Genomic DNA, 26,395 nt, shown 5'->3' with positions numbered 1-26,395 from the left:
TGAGGATGGTAAATCTGCTTTGTCAAACCCCTCACACCAATGAACTTAATGACTGATCTGTCAGGTAGTATATCTGTCTTCCATTGTGAGCTGGCCTGCTTTTTTGTGTAGCCTCATTGCCTTCTTCTGTTGACCTCCATTTTTTTCCTCATAAGCAGGTAGGATTTGTTTCTAAGTAGGAGCATGGTTGCAAGTCTCTTTGTCTCTGGGTTGCACAATCATACTGGAAACTCTTCCACCTGTCCAATCTTCTTGAACCATGACATTTCTTTCCCCTAATATTCAATTTGTAATTCTTAGCAAATGTTTCTTTTTCAAGATTGAACAGACATTAAATATTTTTCAAGTATCCCTTTCATAATACAAATATACAATGTAGCAAGTGAAAAAAAAACTTGTGCTATAACAATAATTAAAATAGCCTTAGTTTTACAGTAAAATACAAAACTATGGTTTAAGGTACATAAACTAACTTACATCCCTGTGGAAATTACTTGCCAATACACTATTGGTAATGATTTGGGGGATTTTATATAAAAACACACAATATACATCATTAAAATACATAATTAATTATCTTATTGCCTGCATTAAGTCTCCCATTGTCAGCCTGATGCTAAACAATACATGCTCAAAATCCCTCTCCAAAGAAGTGCCCCCACTGCGACTGAAACACAAGTGGCCTAATTGTGGGAACTACAGGAAGGGCATATGAAGAGGTTCAGAGGAATAAACAGGATAGCCAAGTGGAGGATCTGCTGCTTGTATGGTCAGGTTCCTTAGGAGTACAGGGTGTGCCTGGATGCTATAGCGTTCCTCATCATCATTTGTGGCATAAAGCAGCTCCCACGACAGATTTCCCCACTGTCCTCTGATAGCTTCATCATTCAGTTTTCCCACTTGTACTAGGAATTCCTGAAGGGTGAGTATCCTGCCAGTATAAACTCCCTGAAAGATAAAGATGAGCACAAAAAGTCATCTTGTCTTTGAGCGCTGCAGAGAAGTCAGATTTTTGTTTTTCTTCGGTAGTAAAAATCTGGGCCACGTGTATTGTGAAAATAGTGTTGGATCGAGATATAGTCAGTCTAGACCCACTGAAAGCATAACCGATTTAAGTTGTATTAATGTATGGGTCAATGGAAGAAGACTCTGAATCCCATCCGGTACAATTCAGCAGATTCAGTTGACGCTTCAATTAAAAAATGTCATCTAGTGAGACCTTAGAGGTGTGCCTTCTAGGTCATGGTGCCTCTGGAACAGCATTCCCCCAGAAATCTGTATGGCCCCCATCCTGATGATGATGTTGTTCCAAAAGCCACTGAAACTGGGTGATTGCCCCAGGCCTCAGGTTGGGCAGCTGGTGAGCCCTTGTAAGATTTTGTTATTCTACATTGTTTTTTTCTCTCTGGATGCATATCATCTGTCTATGTCAATCATTTTATTCCTTGCTTCCAAATTATTATTATATTGCTTTTGTAACAGAGATGACCAGCCTGAGGCTCCAGGCCATACACAGAAGCCTTGGATGGGGCCCCTACAAGTCTCTCAATTGTTACCAAACTGTAATTTTGAATATGATAGCGGTAATATTAAAACATGGCTAGAGAGTAATCATATTACATATATATAATCCATTTTAGTATGTCATGATCCCACTTTTTTAAAAAAATACAACCCTCCAAAGCAGTTTCTCAACCTTAGCAATTTTAAGATATGTGGACTTAACTTATGCTGGCTGGGGAATTCTGGGAGTTGAAGTCCACATATCTAAGGTTGAGAAACACTGCTCCAAAGAACAGGTAAAGTTTTCAGTCAAGAAAAAGTTGTGCATCTCTGTTTTAAAAGATTATGTGCAGGAATTAATTGAACAATATTCATACAATGAAACCATAAACCCTAAAAAGATACCCAAAATATGTCTTAATACATTTTCTGAAAACAAGGCAAATGGACATCAACTACGAAGGTAAATTCTGAAGTTTGGAAGCGACACAAAAGAACAGCTTTTCTCTAGGCTTCCACAAGAAGGAATGTCACAATCAGCTATGCAGATCTTAATTACCAGGTAGATTTTTAATGAGACAGGTCTTAAGCTGTTTTGTTATGGAACTTATTAATAAACTACCGTATTTTTCCGACTATAAGATGATACTTTTTTCTGAAATCCTTACGCTAAAAATTGAAGGGCGTCTCATGCAAGGAAGTAAGCCGAGGAGAGAACTGCGCAGTTGCAAAACTGCCCATACTTTGTCTCTGCAAACAGGCTTCCTCCTATTGCTAGCCTCCAATCACGAGTGAAATAGCTTGTCTCTGCAAACAGGCTTCCTCCAATCACGAGCCTCCAATCACGAGTGAAACTGCCCATACTGTCTCTGCAAACAGACTTCCTCCAATCACGAGCCTTATGTAACTGATGTCAGCTGATGCTGAACAAACCAATTGGAGGAAGTCTGTTTGCAGAGACAAACTATCGGCAGTTTCACTCGTGATTGAATGTAATCAGTTATGCAAATGAGCATGTAAACAGAGCTGCAGAGAGACGGTTTGGACCTCCTCCCACCGAGTGTATCAGGTAAATGTTACCTAATTACTAAATAAAAATGTGTTCTGCACTATCTTTAAAATATTGATTTCTTAATTTTGGGTTGGAAAAGTGGGGGGCGTCTTGTACATGGGGGCGTCTTATTGATGGAAAAATATGGTAATTATATGCAGATTTTTCCAGAAACAAGTCCTTCACTGATGTTTAGGGTTACCATCTAAATCCATAATTAAAACATTTAATTAACTAATTAATTAATATGCCACTGATTCCTGAAGGCTTTTTTGAGCTATACCAGCAGAGGACTAGGATCACCCTCTGGGGGAGATGGACAGCATACAAATTAATTAATTAATTAATTAAATAAATAAACAAAACACCCATAACTCATGTACTTGACAAACAACAGAAAACATATTTAAGAATTGCCATTAAATTCAATAATGAAATAGTGACATACCAGTGAAAAATCCACTTTAAGTCAGGAACCTCTTGCCACTTACCATATCTGGGTCATGCCCCAAAGAAAAGAGATACGGCTTTTCTTGTAAAACAGCTTGTGGCCATTCCTTTTCAGACACCAAACCAATGTACCAGTTATTTTCATATTCTTCAAGATAATTTAGCAGCTCTTTAAAGTCTTCAACTGGACCCAGGCTTGCTTTATCAATCATAAACTTCACTGTATATCTGATAAACACGTAACACAAAGAAATACATAATGAAAATCTCAGAATAATTCTAGAAACATACCTGGAGAATAGCCTCTGTAACAATATATAAGTGGTTGGCAGATCTACAATACTAGGTTTACCTATCAACTTCATAGACCATTTATCAATCTGATAGTTACCTCCATTATATGGGATTGGGGGCATATGTTGCAAGAATCATGAAGGCAGTCATACAGCCTCCAAACTACTACTCAGTTCATGCTATTTCAAATCCTATTTCTTTATATTAAGATCATAACCTCCCAATAATTTCTATTTTCAGCCTTATGATGATAAACTTTGCTTTCATTTGGCCAGTAATTTCAAAGGTACAATCAGATTTGTTGATTTGCCTTTAGCAAACTGAAGCTATAGAGGTTTGTAAATTATGACATATGCCTTAGCATGATATAGAAACTCACTAATTATGGCTTAACTGACTGCCATAGCTTAATGCAATACATAAATCAGATCATTGTTAACTTCCTTCCAATATGTTGACTTAGCTCTAATTTTTCACTAAGCATTTATCAGATAGCACATACTCATCTGGTTGGGCATGGTACTTTATTTGCTAATCTAAGCACATCAAAGCAAAATTTAAAATTGCTTTTGAACCTGTGTGTTTTTCTAGCAATTTCACACCATACCAAACATCTCAAAAATTTCACCCTCCTTCAATACTGGCACAAAATTAATGCTGTCAGGAGGTATATATGTCTACCATTATTGCAAACAAAATGTCTGGACAGCAATAGCCTGTGGAGTGGATGAGTAAGGTAGTCCATTGCCAAATGATGCTCATGTATAATTTAAAAGTGATGGCAGTAATAATGTTTCACTGAATTTCAGTGGGTGAGTTTGAGACAATCCACATCTATGGATCTGCTGATGTTTGCATATTGCACTGGGTGTCACATACACAATTATCTGCCTCCTAATTGTGGGTGTGCACAAGCAAGTACTGCCTCTTATGCAGCAAGTTTATTTTCTTGATCCAAGAATATGAGAAAGCTTTGTCACTGAGAAAGTCAGGAACACATTAGTGACATTCCATTACAAGGGCAATAGCTCTTCTGCTACAATATTACAGAAACTGATCCCTTAAAGATAATTCTTTTAAAAATGAAGCACATTCACCAACACTGAACTATCTGTAGCATATGGTACTGCTCTCTGTCCTGTTTTGAAGCTTTTAGTTTGACAATTTACCTTTTTTTGACATACTGAGCAATACCACTTTCAGAATGCCCCTTTCTATTCTTCCTGTGGGGCTTATTCAGAGATGATATACCTGAAATACCAGTCTCTCCATTCCACACGCCTTCTGTTGTTGCTTACTAAGGACATTCTTCAAAATTTGTGAGGGCTTTATTAGCATAGAAATGCTATGCATGGAATCTTTTTGGGATGTGCACTCTCAACTTTAGCCCTTTGGCCTCTGACAGACTAACAGGGATAGCCAAATCATAATTCATGATCCAGAAACACCTCACTCCCAGATCAGCCCCCAGAGCAACATCTCAATTTGCCACTACAAATTAAATGTATTAGAAACAGGAAAACAGTAAGGTTAATTATGTTATATAAAATTTTAGAATTTTGAAAGATAAGGAGATTGATATAATAAATTTTAGTTTCTCTGCAAAGTTCACTGTAAAAGATACAAAACAGATACTTGTGCTTAAGCTAATATTTCTGTGCTGGCTGGGGAATTATGGGGGTTGATGTCCATACATCTTAAAGATGCTGAGGATGAGAAACTTTAGTATAAGAATAGGGATGATTCAGTAGACAATGTGCATTTGTGCTTTTAAAAGGGTCTTGACAAAATCATGCGTTAAGGATCCTTGCTCAGCTTAACAGAAGTCCTGTTATACAACATGATCATGGAAAAAGGAAAATGGAAAGAATAAAAATAAATGGACAGTTTTCACTGTGGAGGAATCTAAATGTTGGTATTCCCTATGGAGTCCTACTGGAATGAATAAATTAGGAGTGAATTATAAGATGGATAAATAATGTTTGGTTTTCTTTTGACAATAAGATGCTTCAGGAAGCCATGGAGGCATGGGATGTTCTAAGGTCAACCTCTTTAACACAAGGCTCAACAAATGACCAGTAGCTTGGCTGAACTACTATACAAACTAGCAATCTTTGCAAATGCCAATCAAATTCTTTTAACAAACATTAATATATCTCCAAGATTGAAAGCTACTGAAGCAGACTCTTGCCCCCAAAGTCTTTGCTTCAATAAAAATGGTTATTAACCGGTTACGCCAAAAAACAGTTACATCACAGGTCATATTATGAATATGACAGGCTTGTACATATTTTAAAGTAGTTAAATGATTACAGAATGATATGTAGGATATATGTTTCTTCAGGTGGCAGCATCTACCTGGCCTTGTCTAGACTTAGATGCTTACCAGAGTTGAGGATGATCCTGATTATTATTCAGATGGGGGATCTCCAGAAATACCAGGCTGAAAAACTGTAAACTGCATAGTTGTGTCCATGAAGACACCAAGAGACAACTTGACTTTTGCTGCTTTTTATATGAATACAGATATATGGCACATACCTGTTTCATATCCAGAATATTATTCTTATCTTAATTACCTGAACGTTTTTAGTGTTAGCTGATATAACTCCTGCTTTCCTATTAACCAGTCCAAACAGACTGACCACGGAAGGCTTCCATTGTAGGCTCTGAAAATATGACCAGGAGAAACAACAGTATCATCTAATCCAAACATTGCAATATAACAGGATAAAGCACTCTGGACATATAAATCCTTCAAAGCAGTGTCTTTAATAAGATCTTCAAGTAAATTCAAAGGATTTTCTTTCAAATGAAATAGGTCTAGCTGGCGAAGTAAAAAATGATACCACTCTACTGGAAACTTCTGTTTCATCTCATGGAATTTGGCAACAGATAATGGTGCAGTTCTCCATTCTTCAGGAATGCTTAACAGCTCAGAATAGAAGTTACTGAATTTAATGGGGGATAAATCCATAATTCCCCACTGTTTTCCAGCATCTACAGCAGGAAGACCAAGAACAACAGTTTTATAGAGTTTATTTACACTGGCTATTTCATCATCTGTAGTGTGTATTTCCACTGAGCCCGGAAGAGAATAGAAAGGTCTTGGTGAACCACCTTGTGATACTGTGACATTTGTTTTGAATGTTTTTTTGCTGGGTTCAGCATCAAAGAGATTGCTATCATCAGTCCACTCCTCTGTTGATTCCACACTGAGGCCATCTTCATCTTTCCATGAACCTGGTCTTTCTACTGCCTTGTTTAAAACTTCAGATGGTTCTGCTGAAGAGTACTCCTGCTGGGATTTAGACATCTTTTCAAGAGTCCTAGGTGTTTTTGACTTCTTATAGCAGTAACGGATTAGCATCCACAAGAGAACTTTTATGAAGTCTTCTTTCAACTGCTTCCGATTTTCAGGGGAATCAATTATTCCAGACAAGATATTTCTGGCATCTGAGTAGAGTTTCACAGGAAGAACAGCACAAGGTGTTAAAATATTTCCAAAATGATGGTTGAGAGAGAAAATCTGACTACATTCCTCATGTTCAAAGGCCATCGCAAAAATATCATCAATTCTGTGAGCTTCAGCAGTATGACAGGACGTTTCCTGCAATTCTAAACCCTGGATTAAAAGAAAAAAAAATCACCCAAAGTGTTTCAAGTACTTTTATAGACACCTAGCAACACACTGGTTCAGATACTGGTTGAATGCATACCAATTTACAGATACATACCAAATCATAATATTGAGGATACTACTATTTATAGCACTACTTGATTTGGGTATTGCAACAACCTGGAATTAGAAGAATGAAAACAATATGCAAGAAGATGGAGAAGAAAATATCACGTTCCTGATCAGCCAACAATACTATCCATATGAGCCATACTAACACATCATGTTCTTTTTCCATTTCCTTCTTTGTTTTGCATTTAAACCCACAACAGCAGAAAGATTTGTACTAGTGATTATCATACAGTGATAACTATGGTAGTGCATAATTAAAAAATGATTTGGAAAAAGCATTCCAGTCCTTGTACAAACACAGCTCCTTTCTGCTATTCATTAAAATACTCCAACTTTTTCAGGATTCTGCTTAAACCTGAAAAAGGTGCTGCTGTTTTAAGGAATCTGCTAATTAAAAATAAAGTGATGTTTAAATGATTCCAAATCATTTTCAGAGTGTGCACAACTTTAAAAAGTATCTCGGTATCAACTTATATGGGACAATTATGAATATCAGCCAGCAATGTTGGATAATATTCTTGCACTTCTATGGATTATTCATGTTGACTTTCAGAATGTGTTTATAATTAATTGTATCTCTGGCATTTTCAGCAGAGAAATGGGATTGCAAGAGCTAAAATACAAACGATTATAATTTGTAACTAGCTCCATATCTGATTTCTTCATTTTATATAACACAGCAGAAGGAAAGCCTAGCTGGAAGGGGTGGGGAAGGAAAAATAAGAGAGAAGAAAGCTTCTTTTTTATCTTCCTCTCCTTTATTTCTCCAAGTAAAGCTTAAACAGTGCTATAAGGCTCATGGAAACAGCCTCATACTGAGTCAGAGTACTGATTCATCCACGTCAAGTGTTGCCTATACTAACCTTCCCAAACTAGTACTATACATATTTGCTGATTACAACTCATTGGCTTTGCTGGTCCAGGAGAATGGGTGTTGTAATCCAAGATAGTTGGAGGAACCACATTGAGAAAGGCTTGTATGGATTGACCGAAGTCCTGTAGAACAGCTACTAGATAGGAATTTTCTTAGTCTTACACAGAGAAGTCAAGAATTGGAACTGCAGGCTTAGTTTGTCCCATCAAACTACAATCTAACCCTGACTAGGATCTCTAAGAATGAAAATACATAGCAACTCTATATTATTATTTACCCGGTAACAACAATTAAAAATATAGAGGAGTGGTGTGGAGTACAGTGATAATTGCTAAACAAGCAATTGTAACCATATCACAGCTATAAATGGAGGCCAGCAAAAATGGTTGTTTCTGACTAAATAGCTTTTAAGTGAATCAAGTGAACTTTTATTTTCAACTTTTTTCTTCAATTATAGTAGGAAGCTAGGTCATACATGTTATACATTTAAGAAGTATGATGATTTCTACTACTATATAAAGGAACTACAGCAGAACAGCACATGCTGCTTTAATACTAGTTACCTTGATATTAAGACAGCAGTAAGTGTAGCCTCTTTCTAAAACAAGGATCCATACTAGTCTGTCTTGAAATCGGCACAAGTAGTGGGATCCAGGTGAACAGAAACCTTTGGAAATAAAAATCCCAAAGTAAGGATCAGGTTTTTACTCAAAGATATTTATTTTGATTCACATTGTCTACATTTTAATAAGAGTTAATCATATAATGTTAATGACAGTAATTGGAAAAGTGGTATATAAACAAACTAGACTGCATTATGGCTTCACTTTTCAAATCACTATATGAGGCTTATAGAGATGAATTCTAGATACATGGCTATTAACATAGTTTGCAATTTTTTCAGTTTTTTTCTGCTTAGAAATTTTAATAAATGAGGTGGTTTTATAACACAAATAGAACCTTATAATGATAAAAACACTGTTCCTGAAACCTTTCCATCACTAGTGACAGAAGAATTAATGACATTTTAATAGCTACATAATTTCCAGGTATCTTAGCTGGAATTTAACAAAGCTTTCCAATTTTCTGCAAAATATTAATTGCAAATATATTATTAAAATAAAATCCCACTATTATACGTAACATGCTTCTTACATCAATTCCTTTTCTTTGATATACCTGCAGAGGTTTAGGGTGTATCACTGCATTAGTAAATTTCCAGTCATGCCCCAATTATATTAACTAGCATAGCTGAAAATTCAGTTTCAGAATACCCTAAAAATGAATTCAAGAAACTTGCTTTTATGTCATTAAATTTTTAAATACCCTTTTCAGGCCTGCTGAGCAAGAAGAGTGCATTCTCTTGCTACTACTTTTAGAAGAAAAAATCTTAATTCTACACTGCTGCCTAAACTGATAAAATATGCTCAGCCTGAAAATATAAAGCGATATCCTGCTAAGAATACCTAGTCAAGAGTCCCATTAAAGAACACTTTTTAAAAAAATGTTTTTAATACTTTATTTCCCTCAGCACATTTCAAACACCTCTCTCTTTCTCCTCTCCCCAATCAGCACAGAATCAAATCCATCATCTACATTCAGCTGCACTGGGTGAACTTTGGGCTAATTGCTATCACTCAGCCAAACTACCCTTAGAACTTTGTTGCAGGGATTAAACTGGATGAGGGAATACTATGTAGGCCACCTTGAGTTCATGGAACAGAGATCTGATATAACCAAAAGCAAACCAAAGCATCAGTTTTGAATTATAGAAAGAAATTTTATTTTAATTTCTATGATATCAAAATTTCTATTGTATCTATTATATCAGCAAATAATTTCCTACATCTATGAGATTACCATACAACAGCCTGTAAATCAGTCCTGTTGTGTTTAGTCAATTTTTTTAGATAACTTACCTAAACTGCCTGTTGAGAATGCAGATTGCAGTGCAGTCCTCAAACTTGGAATCATCTGTTGATAATATACAGCATCAGGACCTACGCAGGCCATTATGCCCACAGGCCCTGGCCAGCTTCGGACTGGTCTGGGAAAGCCAATCAAAAATATTGGGAGACTAAAAAGTGATAGCAAGGGAGAAGACAGCAATGAAGAGAGCACTATGAGGGCCAGTACAACTGGAAAAAAAACAATGTTCAGTGTAATCAGAGTAGTTGTGGATTTCCGGCGTTGTTTTTTTTCTGTCCACGATGTCAAGAGAACAGTGATTGCAAATTGCAATTTTGAAACAAACTGAAATAGCCGACTCCGAATAATTCCAACCTAGTGAGAGAGAAATAGCAATAATGTTTTTCCTTTATTAATACGCTTGTTCATGGGATTTCATTTTAATAAAGTGTTTGGAGTGTCCATGAAACAACTCCCTTGCTATGTAATACAAGTCCCTTGAACTTGTATTAGTAAAGCAAGCTTTCTGAACTCCTATTGAAGAATCTGAATTGATTTTGAAGGGAGGGTAGAAAAAGGAAATTAACTGTGCCAATAGAGAATGATGTGAGACTGCTTTTGAAAAATCAGAAGGCTTTTATCAGATTAACTGAAGTGGGCAAATCAGAACATATGCCAGATATCCTGCTTGTCAATATGTCGTAGAGTTCAATTCAAAATGAGAGTCTTAAACTTAAGATGTGGGTGGCCCAAGACTTGAATACCTTATCAATTATCCACACCCACATGAATCTGCCCAATTTCAAAGATAATCTTTTGAGGCCTTGCTCAGGTGGTTATGGAGGACAGGACATTTTCACTGATATCAGGACAATTAGAAGTATACTCGAACCATTCACCCCTTGACTTTAGGCAGCAGATTTATCTTTTTCAGCAAACAATTTAAAGGGCAGGCTTTTAAAAATCAGCTTTACTACTCTTACATTTATTTCAAATCTGAATGAAATTAAAAATCATGCCATTTTCTTTCTGGTAGCACAACAGGCTTTGTCTCCTTTTCTATCCCTATAATTTGCAGCATGCTCTCAAAATTTATTCCAGAGAAGACTGCAAATAACTTGGGACTCTAGAAGAGAATCATCTATCATCAAAATCAGCCAACAAAACCTACATTTGCTAATGAAATCATGTTAGTGGATTGCATTCCACAACTGTAATTTTTTAAAAATAGATGTTTGACCTAGTAAGTTCTAGTATAGCTGTCACCTTGGCTCTAGTTTCTTTCTCAAATGGGAGTTAAACCTGCAGAAATAAAATATTATAAATAAAAGCAGTTTTACCAACAAGAGTCTAATTCCTGTATCAATGCTTTTGTTCCACCACAGATCAGTAGTGAACACCAGCAACTGCACTGTAGACACCACCACCATATCCAACAGAGCATGCTCTGTATCTTGCCACACCTAAAATAGAGATTAAAGTACTTTTGTAGCTTCATTATAGAGTTATAAGATACACTTTACCGTTCATGACTGATCAACCACATATCCTTTTTTCAGAACAATAATGCCTAAAACTTACTGGCCTCACCACAATCTTGCATCTCATGCAAAGCCAGCATCGAAGACAAAAGAATAGAATAGAGGGGGTAACAATATTACTTTACAATTCTTTTCATTTTACCACATTTTATGGTCTTCATTTCAGTTTCTGACTTCAAAATGTGACACTTCATATTCTTAACAAGAACAAGAAAATACTCTGGGAACAGACTAAAAGAAATGTATAGGAAATTTGGGATACAATCCTGCAGACACAGAATGTACACAGATTCACATAACACAGAGTCTCCCTCAAAATTCCTGTTGTTAATTGATATCTATGAAACCATTGCGTTTTTCATGGACGCATTCATTGAGTTATAGATATCATCATCATTGGCTTATTCCAATACAGGTAGCCCTCAATTAACAACAGGAATTGGGACTGGGAACTCTGTTCCTAAGCAATGAGATCATAAAGCGCAATGTCATGTGACTGTGCCAACTTACAATAGCAGTTCCAGTTGCAGTTGTTAGGCGCGACGCCATGTAATTGCCATTTGCAATCCCCTGCCAGCTTTCCCACTGACTTTACTTGTTGGAAGCCAGCAGTGAAGGTCACAAATGGTGATCACATGACCATGGAATGCTGCGACCATTGTAATTGTGAGCTATATGCCAAGTGCCCAAATTGTGATCACATGATTGCAGGGACACTGTGATGGCTGCAACTTCAAGGACTGGCTGTAAGTCTCTTCATTCAGCTCTGTCATAAATGTGAACAGTTGCTGAATGAATTGTTGTTAACTGAGGATTACTTGTATATTTTTAAATTTCCCCATCTAACTAACAGCCTTTAAAATCCTAAGTGGTTTCTCCCATCCAACTACTAATCAGAGATGACCCTGTTTAGAATCCAAATTCAGCCAAGTTCAGCTAGGTATTGCTACCTGTTGTGGTATACATCTGAATATATTGCATTAAAACAGTAATTCACTGGGCTGAGTACAGTGAGCCTTGGCTGTTAACAGAATTTTATTGTATCAATGTTTATCAAATACTGAAAGCTCCTACACAGTAATCCTAACAACACATCCTTACTTCTGTGTTAGTGTCAGAAGCAAGAAAGTGCCATGTTCGAGGCCAAACAATAATTTACCTAGTAATGCTCCCCAAAACCCTTTAATTAGAGATGTCTAAATTTAAAACTGGGCCTAGCATATAGAAAAAAACATTCTCTACTATTTCAGTTTCATCGGATCAAGTACTAATTTCTTATTAGAGTGAGTTATATTCTTTTATTTAACGAGTTAAATGGTTTCTTTGCAAGGTCTTGGGTTATTTTACAAAAAGCATAAAATATTTGAAATTTACCATTCTAAAGCTTCTTGAAAGTCCAATGGAAATATAAATGGATGACAGATGATGCAGAGAATTGTCTATGGAAAGAAATGCTATCATAGCAAATGGTGACACTGAAATTACAAAAAAAAAGTACAACAATGTTTCTGTTATACAAAGAACTATGTACAAAACCTTCAACTGCATAAATAGCTATATGCAGTTTTTGCACAATCCTCTGATTTTTATTTTTTCTAATTTTGTACTCTCTTTGGAATTCTCTGGGAAGATAAAAAAAAGGAAGCAAGTGAATACAAGATCGAATAATTTATAAAGTTTTCTTATGTTCTTATTTTCTTACAAATGTCATTTATTGATGCAACAGTGGAATATGTATAAACTGCCAAATAAATAAAAGTGACGCTCTCTAGTGGATGTTTTCTGATGCAGTACGTACTTTGGAAGAGGGAATACTGAAAATTCTCTCTGGCATGCAGTATTCTAAACTGTTGTGAGAGGTCTTAGCAGCAATCAAATGTCCCACAATCATTTCAGTACTTGGAGTTTTCAATTTCAGAAAGCAGTGTTGAGTCACAATCTAAATTCAACATGCAGATCAAATACATCTTAGCTCCAAACGTGATATAACTTCAGAGTATTATTCTACCACTAACATTTGAAAAGCAGTAGACTGAGGAAACCAGAACATTTTAAGAATTGAGCAATATAGTTAGATGTTTGATAACAATTTTCCTTTTCATGGTTAATAAATGAGATGTCAGATGACCCAATGTATTTCATACAACTTGGTATTTTTGCATGAACTATAATACTAGCATTGTCTAATGGCCAATATAATTTTCTGAATGCCACATGTGAAATGCCTCAGAATGTATATCGTCTGTTTGCATATGATAAATTATGGTGCATAACCTGCTTGCCCCTTCACAATCAAAGTTTTTTAGGCAAACCCTCAGTCTCTCTCAGCTATTAACCATTTAATGTTAATATTAAACTTAAAACTATTAAGTTTTAAGGTGGGAAAGGAAATCAGTTTATGAAACAGCACTGAAGTTCAGAAATAGAGCTTTTACTCAGTTTCTGATCTGACCATCACCATTTTTCCCTTGCTCTATTAATACGTATATACCCCTCTCAACACATTTCACAAAATGTATTTTACATTTCATGCACTTATATAATAGAGGAAACTGTGTTTTCTTACCTAAAGTTAGTAAAATCTTTCTTAATATACCAATTTTCTTGAGATTCTTTTCCTTCTTTCCAGATACATTCATTGTCATTAGATCTTTTGGATAAAAGGGATTTCGGAACAATCCAAACAAATACACTGTTTGAATCTCTCTGAGAATCCACATAGCAAGAAGCAATACTATTAATATGTAACTAATAACAGCTTGGATGCTAGTTTTGGAAAATGTCTGAAAACCAAGGAAGGAGTGCAACAAGCCAGCTTCCAGGAGAGCAAAAGTCAATACAATGAAATAGAAAATTAATTCCTTCCATACAAACTGTGTTCTACAGGAAGATGTGTTTTTAAACTTGCTGGAAGCTAAACAGCTGATCATAGCGTACTTGAAGGTTAATCCAATCTCATTTAGATTAAGACTCAGTATAAATCCAAATCCAGTCATGAACAGAACCACACCAAGCGTGTTAGGGATGAAGTAAGATGCAATAGCTGTTCCCAAAGAAATGATAAACATTGCTACCAGCCTGTAATAAGGGAAAAAATATGTTTGAAAGGAAGAATTTGTACCAACAGTTCACCTATTTTCACTCATTTTCTTCCCACTTCAACTAAATCTGAGACTCAGCTTCTCTTTCTATGACACTCTGCTCATTATACATAATGCAGTCACATCCTGCTATATAGTACTGAAGATATAGATTAAGCAAAGGCTTGCAGGTTTAATAATACTAAAGTATTCAGAAGACACCTTAGCAGCCCACATACAATTACAGAATTGAAAAGGATTGGTATAATTCTTTATTCAAACAGGGATCCAAATTACAGCATCCACAATAGATGGCTTCCAGTTTCTGCAGGAACATAACCAGCAAAGTAGAAGTTTATACCTCCCACGGTAATTGGTTTGACTATTCAAATACTCTATTAGGAAATATTCTACAGTATAGGACTCAGGACAAGCCAGGATACCTGCATTTATCTGAGAAGGTATAGGATGTCTATAACTGAATTACAGTGTTTTATAAAGAATCTTATGCACCTTTAATAATATTTTGTGGAAACTTCATCAGACAAATGAAGTGTTAAGTCTATTCAGGATGATATTTGTAAGAGGCTGAATAATGCTTATGTGTAGAGTATAACCACTGAAATCACAAGAAAATAAAATGCAGGCAATTTTATCTGATTTCACTAATGGCTTGTTCTGCCCCTCAGTAATTATACAACTATGAACTGGTCACAGTCCATGAAAACTTATACCAGAATAAATATTTTCACATTTGAGATATTACGAGATTTTTTAAATTGTTGCTAACATGCTTACCCATCTGGAAATACTGAATTAATGTAAAATGTTTACCTTACATTACTTGACATAGGCGAGCCTCCTAGACCAAGTTCCAACACTTGTTCCATTCCCCAGAGAAAAAGTGCATCCAATGGAGGCAGAATCCCCAAAGTCCATAAGAGAGGCAAAGACAAAAATATGATGTGCATAACCTGATTGACCAACTTTAAAACTGGAACATCAGCAACAAATCTAAATGAAAGTGGAAAAGGATATTATTTCTGGAACAGAAAAAAATGGGAACCCTGTATTTCAATATGGTTCTGCCACCACTTCATTGTATCTATAAATAAACCCAAGTGCATCAGAAAGGTTGTTACAGAGCTAGATTAATATCCTTTAAAAGCACAAGATAGTCATTATTTTGCAGACAGTGTTTGTATATTTTTACCTGTAAGCAAGATCCACTGCAATGAAGACAAAAATGTAGAATGGTCTCATAAGAGGAACAATTTCATAAGTGTCCAGTGGTTGATAAGTAGCAGTCTCTGAAGCAGTATTAACAATTAAGGAATATTCGCCAATGCACACTGTCAACCATCCAAATATGAAGATCACCATAGTTGTTCCAATATTATCTCCGTACAAGGAGGCAATTCTGCTTGGCAGCAAGTACCAAGTTCCTAAGCCACATAGTACTCCAGCAAGAAGTGAGTGAAAAAATATGTTAATTACGTATTTTTTGCCTGGAATAATAAATTTGATTGTCTCCAAACCTATACAGCTAGAAAACTCCCACTCATCTTCCTCCATTAGTATATTGTGGACGTGCATTCTTTCTATGGGTGCAGTTTTTTGCCTGGCATACAAGTTTATTCCCTGAACAGTAATAGCTGCAACAAGCATTAGTCCTCCAGAAAGTGCAGCGGTGCAATAGTCTTGCAAAACACTTAGCTGATACATAAGCGTCCCAATTCCACCTAGAACCCATGGTATCAAGAAGAGAAGAATCTGATTCAAATAGATGTAAGAAGGTGCACAGTATCCTAACTTAAATTGAGGGCCACCCAAAACAGTCTGTGGAAATCGCTTTAAGAGGAATTCTTGCTTGTGGTCATTCAACAGAGGCACATCTGGGCCCATACTTATTTACTCAAATTTTGGCTGAATCTCATTTTTCTAAAGAGGAAAGAGAACAAAAAAAGAAAGCAATTTTACTAAAAGTGCATTTTTCCAAATATTACCAATAAAGCAGTGTTTTTCAGAAGTACTGTAAATGCATACATCACTTTAAACTCCAGAGCCTCTGTAACTCACTCTTTAAAAAGCCAATGGACTTCTACTATATTGCCTTTCCCAAACTGGGCTTTTTCATACCAGATTACGCATTATATTTTCTTGAGATCTGCCTTTTCTTCTGTTTTCTGTAGCAATAAAGTAAGAATCATCAAGATAGCTACTCTTTAAACCTTGATTACCTTGTTCCAATAAATATGCACCCCTATTTTCAATTGTCTGTTAGTAAAAAAAGTGAAACACAATTCCAGAGCTTTCTACTATAATATTTAATGTGATTTACCATTTAAAACCTATAAAAACTAGAAACGTAAGACTTTCTTAATAAATGCGCTTTGGAATACTGGTTTTCTTAGCAAGTAACAAAATAATATTAATTAATTACTACATACACACACACACACACACACACACACACACATATATATATATAATTAAACTGACTCTCAGGGGAACACATACTTTAAACAATTTCTCTCCCTGCCGGACACCTCAATCCCTGATGAGTTTTTCATGGTCTGCTTGATTCAGGGATCAGCAATATGGCACTCATGGACATGTAATGTGCCCCCCAAACCACCCAAGTCTCTACTGATCCTCCAGGTTCTTTGTGTCTTGTCCTTAGTTGTGAAGTGTGAAATGTTTGAAATCTGAAATGGTACAAGCTTGAAAATAGCTACTGTGCCTTTACTGGAGATGTTCCAGCCCCGTTTTGACCCATTCTGAACTCAAGACCGTTTTAAGCTTGGAATAATATGAAAATGGTTGAAATAGTGTCAGAATTCTTCTGATAAGGCTAGAACAATTCACCTGAAACTCAAAATAATTGTTTCAAAATAGAGTGTTTCAAGCCTAAAATATTTCAAATTCAAAATGTTTTGCACATCTCTAATCCTGACTCATTCTCCACTACAACAGACCCTCACACCCTGCACTTACTCCAATTTCACTTGTCCTGCTGATCAACCAACTAACAATCAATTTGGCCTCCCCTTCAAGGAAGCAGCTGAAAATGGTTCCTTTTCCCACTGGCATAGCAACAAAACCTGAGCCTTTCTAACCTGTTTCCCTGCATGAGGACACTTTTTTTAAAATGTGAGCTCCTATGCACATGTAAGGGTGTAACATATAGTGGAGTTGTAAACAGATCTATGTATTAAAACTCATACATATGGATGGACAAATATCCACATGAATATGGGTTCAGTGTGCCCCTGAAGCCATGTTCTGGCATCTGAAAGAGTTGTGGGTTATCCGCCTCAAGATAAACTTTTGGATCAAATTACGTTGGCACAAGAATGCTTGCTAAATTTAGAGTTACTGTGATGTGGAAAATTTTCTTATTGTTGGAAAATCAGACTACATCTATAAATACATTTTCAAGTCTTCATTCAGCCATGGATTTCACAGAGCCTAGCCATCCTTCATGGTGAAGATAAAGGCATCCTTGACAAAAAGGCTGGGATATAAAATAAATATAACTGTTTATCTAATAGAACAGAAAAAACGCCAACATGGTTAATTGTATAGACAGCAAAATCAGTCACATATTAAATTATTTTGTACTCATGTTGAAGTAAGAAAATGGACTGTTGGCCTATGCAGACCTTCACAGATCGCCTTCAACCTGAGATTTATAGCATCTATCAGTGTATCATACCTGTATATGAAGGTTTGTGGAGATTTAAATCTATGTTGCATTGGTCAAAACCAAGTTTTTATTTACAGCATGCCCTATTGTTGCCAGCTAATCAGAAAATAGGAATATGTTTGCACTAGTGCCTTCAAGATATGCAGAAAGTGTCACTCAATGTTTTCATCATTGGCTTATACTGGGACATCCAACTCTTACTTAAAAGCACAACTCAGGAGCTGATTCCAGAAGTGGCAACATCACTTCACTCTTTTCACATCTACAAACCTAACCGATGTCGGCAGGAATCACATACCTGTCTTTACATTTCAGAGTTGTTGCAACGACTTGCGGGCTGTCTGGGGCTTTCAGGCACACAATAACTGGTCAAAAACTCCCAGTGGCCTAAAAATAAGAAGCACAAAACTCAACTACAAAAAAAATCAGCTCAGCTCGCCTCTCCTCACTTGGCAACTGCAGGAGCAACAACAAACAAGGGCTTTCCTTCCCCCTTCTAAGTGAATGCATAATTACGCACACGTATAAATGCGCGCACACACACACTCGATTCCGGCGACGACAGGGAAAATGCCCATTACGCCAAGGCAGGCCAAGGCAGCGGGAGGCTGCGCCAGAGCCAAACGCCGGCGTCCAGCGAGCGCCTCCCTCCCGCCGAGCTGCTTTGTGCGGCGGGGGACTGGCGCGAGGCGAGCGCGCCCGGAGGGAAGAGAGGAGGAGAAGGCCAAGCCTCGGCCAGGGAGACGGGAAAGCGAGACAGGACGGCTCAGCCAGAGCCGCGCAGCCGCGTCTCCAGGCTGGCTGGGCAGGACCCGCGGCTGCTCTCGCTCGCCCCGCTTCTCCTCACGGCCGGCGCCATGTCTTCCCCCTTCCTGCTTGCGGGAACAAAAGCGGGGGTGCGGAGAGGAACAAGGAGGAGGTCCCGAACGGACGGGCGCCATACGTACCTGCGTCTTCTCCTCCCCCCCGCCTCCCCTCAGCGCAGCCATGGCCTCCGCTCGCCCACTCCCCCTGCTGGAGCGAGAAGGCGGCGAGGGCGGTTTTGCTGTATGGCCCGCTGGCTCGGAAGGGGGAGAGAGGAGGTGGTAGCGCCGAGTGGGAAAATGTCTCCCTCGGCCGCGCTCAGACGCCTCCCCTCTCGGCTCGCTTTCCTACCGGAGAAACTCCAGGAATCCGGAACCCCGAAGACGGCTGTGGCGTTTTGAAGGCCATTAGCCTTGCGGTCCTGAAGATGCTTCCTCAAATGTATGTAGCCTTGAGTTCAGTGGGCCCTGCTCCTAGGAAGCGCGTGGCAACCTGCAGGGTTGTGAGAAAGCGTTTGCCCCTTTGGGGATTTTCTGAAGTTTTGCATATCTTTGCCCGCTGAACGTTATCAGAGTCCTACCTAAAGAAGGTCTGCATGAACACCACCAACGTTTGGTGCTTGTTTTAGTTCGGTGTAAACAAAGTCATCCAGTACATAGTGTACTAGTGTGAAAAAGTAATTGCTCCGTTTAGATTCAGTAGTTGAGTTTATTTAATTTCGGTGCCTCTCAGCGACTCTGTTAGCTGTTGCACCAACTTTAGCTGCATTAACTGAAACCCAAACACTCTGTAACTGGGATCAGTGTCACACACTGCAATTGGACAGGCTGAGCCCATAGGATGGAAGGTGGTAGATCTCAGCATCTTTTCTGGGTCTTCACGCTCTGACCCCGCCTTCTGTTTTGGAGAAGTGGCTTGGTAGTTCCTACTACCATCACCTATCTTCCGTGAGACGTTTCACTTAACATCCACTTCCTAAATCCAGTGTGTGAGATGGGGCTCTCGCAACCTATGCTGCCTAACTGGCAATTAAAAAGTAAAAATGCAAATTATTTTCAATACCGGAACCTTCTGGCTATGTGCATAGCATGGAGTCCTGTGACTAGGTGGTTGAACCCTTCCTTTCCTCCATGGGAAATAGATCAATCTCATTAGAGATAAACCTAATCAAACTTTATTATATTTTTTAAAAAAACCAATACATTGTAAAAGTTTAAACTTAAAAAGTTTATGTTTCAAAATGCAGTCATTCAAAGAGGAAGAGGATAAATTCCAAGACTGTCCAGATGGCAATAAAACAGCTTCTTAAAAGGAAAATGCAGATCACAAGAATGTAGCAAATAGCACCATCCTGTGGTCTACTTGGAGCATTGCATCCCGGTAAATAACTGGCACAAAGTCTCAAAAGGGTACTTGTTAGATATGTCAAATTAATATTACAGATTGCAAGATATTTTTCAAGAAAATGTGATATTGTAGGGGAAATACAGCAATGGTTAGGATATGTTTGGGATCATTCTCTTTCTGCATGACCTGCTTGCACTGCAACCTCAGCTGACAGATTCTTCTGCAGCTAAATTAAAAAGGCAGCAAAATTACCTGTCATCCTGAAAGGCTCTCCCCCCGTTTCCCCTTTGAATAAGCCAATGTTGATAGCTGCTTCCATCTAATTAAGAACTATATCTATAGCCATGCCTTATGAAATGGACTTAGGCTATCAGATGTGAGCTGCAAAAATCTAGGTGACTACAGAATGGCAGCAAAAAGAGCAAATGAAATTTGCTGTTATCTTTGCAGCCCAGATCTGATAATTTTACTTGGAATTACAAAATTTTAGAGGTTGAAAATACCTCAGTGCAGGGTTCTTGCAACTACAGCATCTGTGGCAGATTGCCATCTAGTCTCCAATGAATTAGTGCCCATCTGCAGAGATTTGAGAACTATTTATTGCATTTCATTTCTCTTATTCAGGCTAAAAATACCTACCTTTTTCTATTGCTTCTTGAAGAATGTAATTTCCAGGCATCATGCTCTCCTGGTTATTCTTTTAGGCTCACTCCAGTCCAACAGTGTTCTTAAAATGTGGCATCCAGAACTGGCAACCATGGTCTCAAATTAAAATAATCTATTCAGAAACTTGCTATTGCAGTGCATGAAACTAGTCTTAAGACTGTACTGTATATGCAGATTTTAATTTTGGAAAATAATGTTCCTTTGCCATTGGAAGTTTGGGAAATACTGATTTCTGTTGGAGTATCAAGATTAGAGTTTACAGATTATTATATAGTATTTCATATCCTATATAAATAATTTAGATGTGTTAGAAAATTTAATTGGATTAATACACTGCTTTCCAGTTTAAAGCTGTGATTAGTTTTTAACTGTTTCTCATAACTGAAAAATAGAGAATTTTGTTTGTTGTTGTCCAAGTGAGGTTTTAAATGGGCCTTCATTATTTTATTGCCTAGCTTTACTTAATTTATTTGGACAGATTCTTACAGTTTCTGTTGCTAATATAATTCCCTGCAAATAGAGCAGAAGGTTCATCAGAACAAAAGAACTGATTTATTTTTAATAATGGAGCAAGCAATGTCCATCTAATCATGTACTATTCATCTCCTATTTCTGAATGTTAAAGTCTCTCTTTTTGCTCCCAGTTTGGCCTCATTTGCATCAAAGAGCATGCAGTTATGTAATTTTTAATCTAGAGCTTCATATTGAATCTCTTCAAAAGTATATGGTATATGGGGTATTGCTAACATAATTTTAGGTACACTCAAGTGATTCTCTAAAAATGAGGCAATCACATGCTAAAGAATTGCATGAAAGCAAGGAATCAGTCTGACATTTTGTTTCACATCCAATTATCTTTTTTTTCTTTTGAGCAACAGTGAAGACTTCCTTTTCAGAGTAATATAGGGAAAAAAGGGGGAAAAGACAGTTAGATCTCTGCCTTGAAGTGCTTAGTCTAAAACAGCCCTCTCCAAACAGAGTCAAAGGCTATATGAAAAATGTGAGTTTTGTGCAGGGTTTCAAAGAAACAGTTTAAGGTAGCATCGGTTTCAGTGTTGTCATAGGGACTCTAGGCAAGTATAAAGACATCAGAATTCACCTTGAAGGATGAGATATTGGAATGCAAGTACAAAATTATGTAAAATATCCAAGATATAAGTTTGTACTCCAAGGGTTCACCCATGCTCAAAGCTTTTGAAAAAATACTAATTCTGCTATATTGTGATCATTCCTTTTAGCACTGAGAAATCATTGTGAAGCTTGATTCATATATTGAAGATATGTTTCACATTTGAAAACTACGCTTGAAATCCACTTTTTTTTCATAGGGGCTAGAAAATTAGAAAGTTAAAAGGACACAGTATGGTAATCCTAACAGAAATCTGTCCTGGGTCTCAGATCCTGTGGCATGATGTGAGGGAGGAGGGGTAGCCATGATCAAATGTGGCCTCTGGCAGGGTCGAAGGACCTCTGGAACCTTGGGCTAATGCTCGTGTACCCACCACCTAGCTGCCCTGAGGCTTCTGGTCCTGAGGATGATGCTATCAGTTTAATTGTGTCCGATTCTTGGTGATTCTATGGACCTGCTCTCTCTACATTTTCCGATCTTGTACAGCTTCTTTCAGTTATTTTATGTGTTTTTTAATGGCCTTGTTTTCTTTTACTGCTGACTATTCCGAGCATAACTGCCTTTTCCAGTGAGTTTGATCACATGACATGGCCGAAATAAGTAAGGCGGAATTTTATGATTTTGCCTTCCAGTGATATATCAGGTTTTATGTACTCCAGAACTTGCTTGTTTGTCACCTTTGCTGTCCAAGGAATGTGCAGGAGCCTTCTCCAATACCACAGCTTGAATGAGTCGATTTTCCTCCTATCTAGTTTTTTCATGGTCCAACTTTCGCAACCATAGGTAGCTATGGGAAACACGATAGTGCAGACTAATCTGCCTTTAGTGGCCAGGGTGATGTCTTTGTTTTTCCATATTCAATTCATGCTCATCATTGCTGTGCAAACTAGTGTGATTCAATGCTTTATTTCTGGACTGCGTTCACTGCTTTGATCAATCTGCGATCCTAGGAAAGTGAATTCTTGCATGCATTCGATCTCTTCACCATCAATTGCTAATTTGACATTTCCATTCCTTGCAGTGGTCATGAGCTTGGTCTTTTTGATATTCAAGAAGAGGTCAAATTTCTCACTTTCTTTAATCCTTTTGATCATATGTTTCAGGCCTTCTTTGGTTTCTGAGAGGAGAGTTGTGCCATCAACATATCAAAGATTGTTGATGTTCCTTCTTCCAATCTTTACTCTGATTGTTGATTCTTCAAGTTTCAGCTTCCTCATGATCACTTCAGCATACAGGTTGAATAAGAAAGGTGAAAAAATGCAACCTTGCCCTACTCCTTTCTCTATCTTGAACCAATCAGTGTCTCCATATGGTGTTTGCACAGTGGCTTCCTGATTTGTGTACAGTGACTGCACCAACTTGACCAGATGTGTTGGCACTCCCAGATCTTCTAGGGCTCTCCACAGCTTTTCATGATCAACACAATCAAAGGCTTTCTTGTAGTCAATAAAGCAGATGTAGATGTTCTTCTAATATTCTTGAGATTTTTCCATGATCCTGCATAGATTTGCAATATGGTCACAAGTGCCATGACTCCTTCTGCAGCCAGCTTGAAAACCTGGTAATTCTCTTTTGATGGTTGGTGCTAGATGTTGTTGTATGATCTTAAGGAGAATCTTGCTTGTGTGAGGGATGAGGGGAATTGTGCAGTAATTGGAGCAGTCCTTGGAGTCACCCTCTTTTGGCAATGGAATGAACACTGATCGTTTCCAATCCTTCATTTCCCAAACTTTCTGGCACAAGGCTGTGATGGTTATGGGTGGTACAGGCCACAGCAATTCTGTGGGGATGATATCAACACCTGTTTGTTGTTTGGCAGTTGGCTCATTGCCCACACAACTTCTTCCTGAAGGATGGCTGGTTCTATTTCTGCTTCCCTTTCCTCCTCATGCGTAGGAAGCTGGGCCTCTTTTCTGCTGTCATATAGCTCTTCTGTATATTCTTGCCATCTGTTCTTGATATCTTGTTGGTCAGACAGTTCTTTCTCTTGCTTGTTTTTTATGATGCTTTTATGAGCAGTAAATGGTGTTCGAATCCTTTTGACTTGCACAAATGCATTCCTGATGTGGCCCTTAATGCAGTCCTCTTCTAGCTGGTTGCAGCTCTGGTCCCAGTAAACTTCTTTGTCTTTCCTTGCTGCTCTTTGGAAATCCGCATTCAATCTCCTTGCTTCCTCCTGTTTGCCTGCTGCTTTGGCTGCTTTTCTTCACTCAGCTCTGGTCCTAGGTGACTTTAATTTCCATGCCCTGAGATGGAGGTCCAGGGTACTTAGAGAATCCACAGCAAGCATGGACTTGACAAAAGTAATTGTGGCCCTGTCACAAAATGATGGGGTTCTTTCTTGAATTGGAGGTATATTGTTTTGCAAGGGTGGCAATTGACGCAGAAAAGCCAGACAATGGAGGCTTTTATGTTTTTTACTATATACAGTGATGTTATTTACAGAAGGTATTTACAACAGGTGTATACAACACGGGTTTCACCAGGTGTCCAGGTTTCCGCCTAAGTCTCCCTCCCAGAGTCCCAGAGACTATCCCCCTCTTTCTCTCCTGCTTCCTTCCCCTTTCTCTCCATTTCTCTCTCCCATTTCTGGGCTTGAAGAGAGAAAGTGAAAAGAAAAGAATAGGCTGGAATTTACTGTACAGGTAGTCCTTGTTTAACAACCATTTGACAGCGCTGAATGATGGGAGTTATTGAAGTTCCAGCTGGCGAGTGCCCCCACGGTCACGTGAACAAAATTTGGGCCTGCCTGGATTTATGAACATCCCCCGCCATGGCTCCCCCACCTGACCATCATCATCTTTGCCTGCCTCCCTTCCTCTGGGCAAACCATCCCGGCCACGCATGGGGAAGGCACCGTGGAAATGTCCTGCAGGCCAGTGAATGAGAGCTATGCATGTGTGCGTATGTCGCACCATGCGCCACTACTGGCTGGGTCCTTTTTTCGTGCGCCAGCCAGGATCTCCTTTTGCAAAAGAAGGATCCAGCTGTCATGTGAAAGAAGGCTGGCATGAAAAAAGGCCCCAGTTGCACTGGTGTGAATGAAGGACCTGGCCGGCACACAAAAGGAGGTTCTGGCTGGCGTGCAAAAGAAGGCTCTGCCTGGCATGAAAGAAGGCCCCACCCAGTAGTGGCACGCAGTGCGGTGGGCGTGGTGGCAGGCATTACCGGGCGGTAGAGGCAGCTGTTGGTGGTGGGTAGGCGGGGAGCTAAAAGGGCAGAGATGGGGGGAGGTAGGTGGGTAGGAGGAATTGAAGTGGAGGTAGTCCCTTACCATCTTCCAAGAATGGCTTGGATCTGGGTGATCCGTTCCTAACGGATTCCCATGTGGGATTCACTCAGTGACAGCAACTGGGATTGACCTAACTGCTGTTGCTAAGTGGAGCGGTCATGTGATGTTTCACTTAATGACAGCATTGCTTAGTGATGGAGTTGCTGGTCCCAATTAGGGTCATTAAGTGAGGACTACCTATAGTATGCTCAGCATGGCTTGACTTTCTTCTGCTCAGCTGAACGCTTACTGCTTCTCTGTTGGGGGAAGAACCTCTCTCAGGGTCTTCTGCCTAGTCCTTCTCCAGAGACCAAGACTCCTCTGCCAACAGCCAATCCCCTTCTTCCCCTGTGGGGTCTTGGGTGAAGCTGTCACCTGCAGCCAGCCAGGTCCCTCCTTCCCATTCTTGGGTGGAGCTCCCATTCCTCTGGGTCTTCACTTCCATTCTTCCAGGGAAGCCACCCCTTGACCTTTCTTCTCTCTTCCCGATCAGGAACCAACAACTGCGCTGCGCATTTATTTCTCCAACCTTTCTCTCCAGCCACTCGGTTCATTTCATGCACAGACTTTTCCTCTCCTCTCTTTCTCTCTCTCCAATTTTTAGTCAGACCAAGAGGATGTCCCCCAGCAACTGAGGAGGGGGGTTCCCCCCAGGGCTCTAGTCCCCAGTACCTATATATACCAGGCTGGACCAATGAGACTGCTGTCTAAAAATCTCACCACAACAGCCTTGGCTAGTAGCCAGATGAGCTCATCAGTCCTTGTGACAGTGCAGCTGCCCTTAAAGGCCAAAATTGAATGCTTTTCCCTTTTATTCATGCCAGCAGAACAGCAGCCACACCAAGCCAGTAAAACCCATATGCCACAGGCACCAACATATGTAAGTGGACACACCATTGGTTTGGTCTTTACTTTGGAGCAGAGTAGGCATGATCTGAAAATGGAGGACACTGACCTCTGTCCATTGACATGATACCATTCTTACATTTCCTTTTATGGTTGTCATTAAATGGGACA

General features: G+C 38.7%; 1 protein-coding gene and 1 long non-coding RNA gene across 12 annotated transcripts in view; one reads left to right on the top strand and one right to left on the bottom strand.

Moving 5' to 3' along the window:
• Positions 1–490: 490 nt before the first annotated feature.
• Positions 491–19,157, bottom strand: PCNX4 (pecanex 4). Of its 10 annotated transcripts, none has more exons than XM_088149727.1 (12): positions 19,109–19,157; positions 18,460–18,548; positions 15,666–16,393; positions 15,287–15,466; positions 13,939–14,450; positions 12,747–12,847; positions 11,172–11,294; positions 9,843–10,206; positions 8,487–8,590; positions 5,878–6,923; positions 3,046–3,232; positions 491–948 (listed from the first exon to the last, which is right to left on the bottom strand). In XM_088149727.1, the coding sequence occupies exons 3-12, from the start codon at positions 16,355–16,357 to the stop codon at positions 697–699; spliced, it is 3,561 nt and encodes a 1,186-aa protein (XP_088005853.1). In that variant the 5' UTR covers positions 16,358–16,393; positions 18,460–18,548; positions 19,109–19,157; the 3' UTR covers positions 491–696. The 10 variants fall into 10 exon arrangements, with proteins under 10 accessions (XP_088005853.1, XP_088005848.1, XP_088005852.1 ...); XM_088149722.1 differs by lacking the exon at positions 19,109–19,157 and adding an exon at positions 18,682–19,034 and having other exon boundaries at positions 15,666–16,638; XM_088149726.1 differs by lacking the exon at positions 19,109–19,157 and adding an exon at positions 18,682–19,034.
• LOC112540727 (uncharacterized) overlaps positions 19,027–26,395 on the top strand; it is a 39,259-nt gene continuing 31,890 nt past the window's right edge. Inside the window, exons 1-2 of one of the 2 annotated variants that reach the window (XR_003084810.2) lie at positions 19,027–19,406; positions 20,212–20,345. This is a non-coding gene — a long non-coding RNA (uncharacterized LOC112540727). The remainder of the gene's footprint in view (positions 19,407–20,211; positions 20,346–26,395) is intronic. The other variant, XR_015797663.1, reaches the window with a different exon arrangement.

This window comes from Python bivittatus, unplaced genomic scaffold (genome assembly GCF_059951505.1).
Source record: "Python bivittatus isolate LINGU-HERP-01145 unplaced genomic scaffold, Pbiv_v1 ctg000580_np1212, whole genome shotgun sequence".
In the NCBI taxonomy this organism is placed as follows: domain Eukaryota; kingdom Metazoa; phylum Chordata; class Lepidosauria; order Squamata; family Pythonidae; genus Python; species Python bivittatus.
This window is presented reverse-complemented; position numbering and strand designations above follow the sequence as displayed.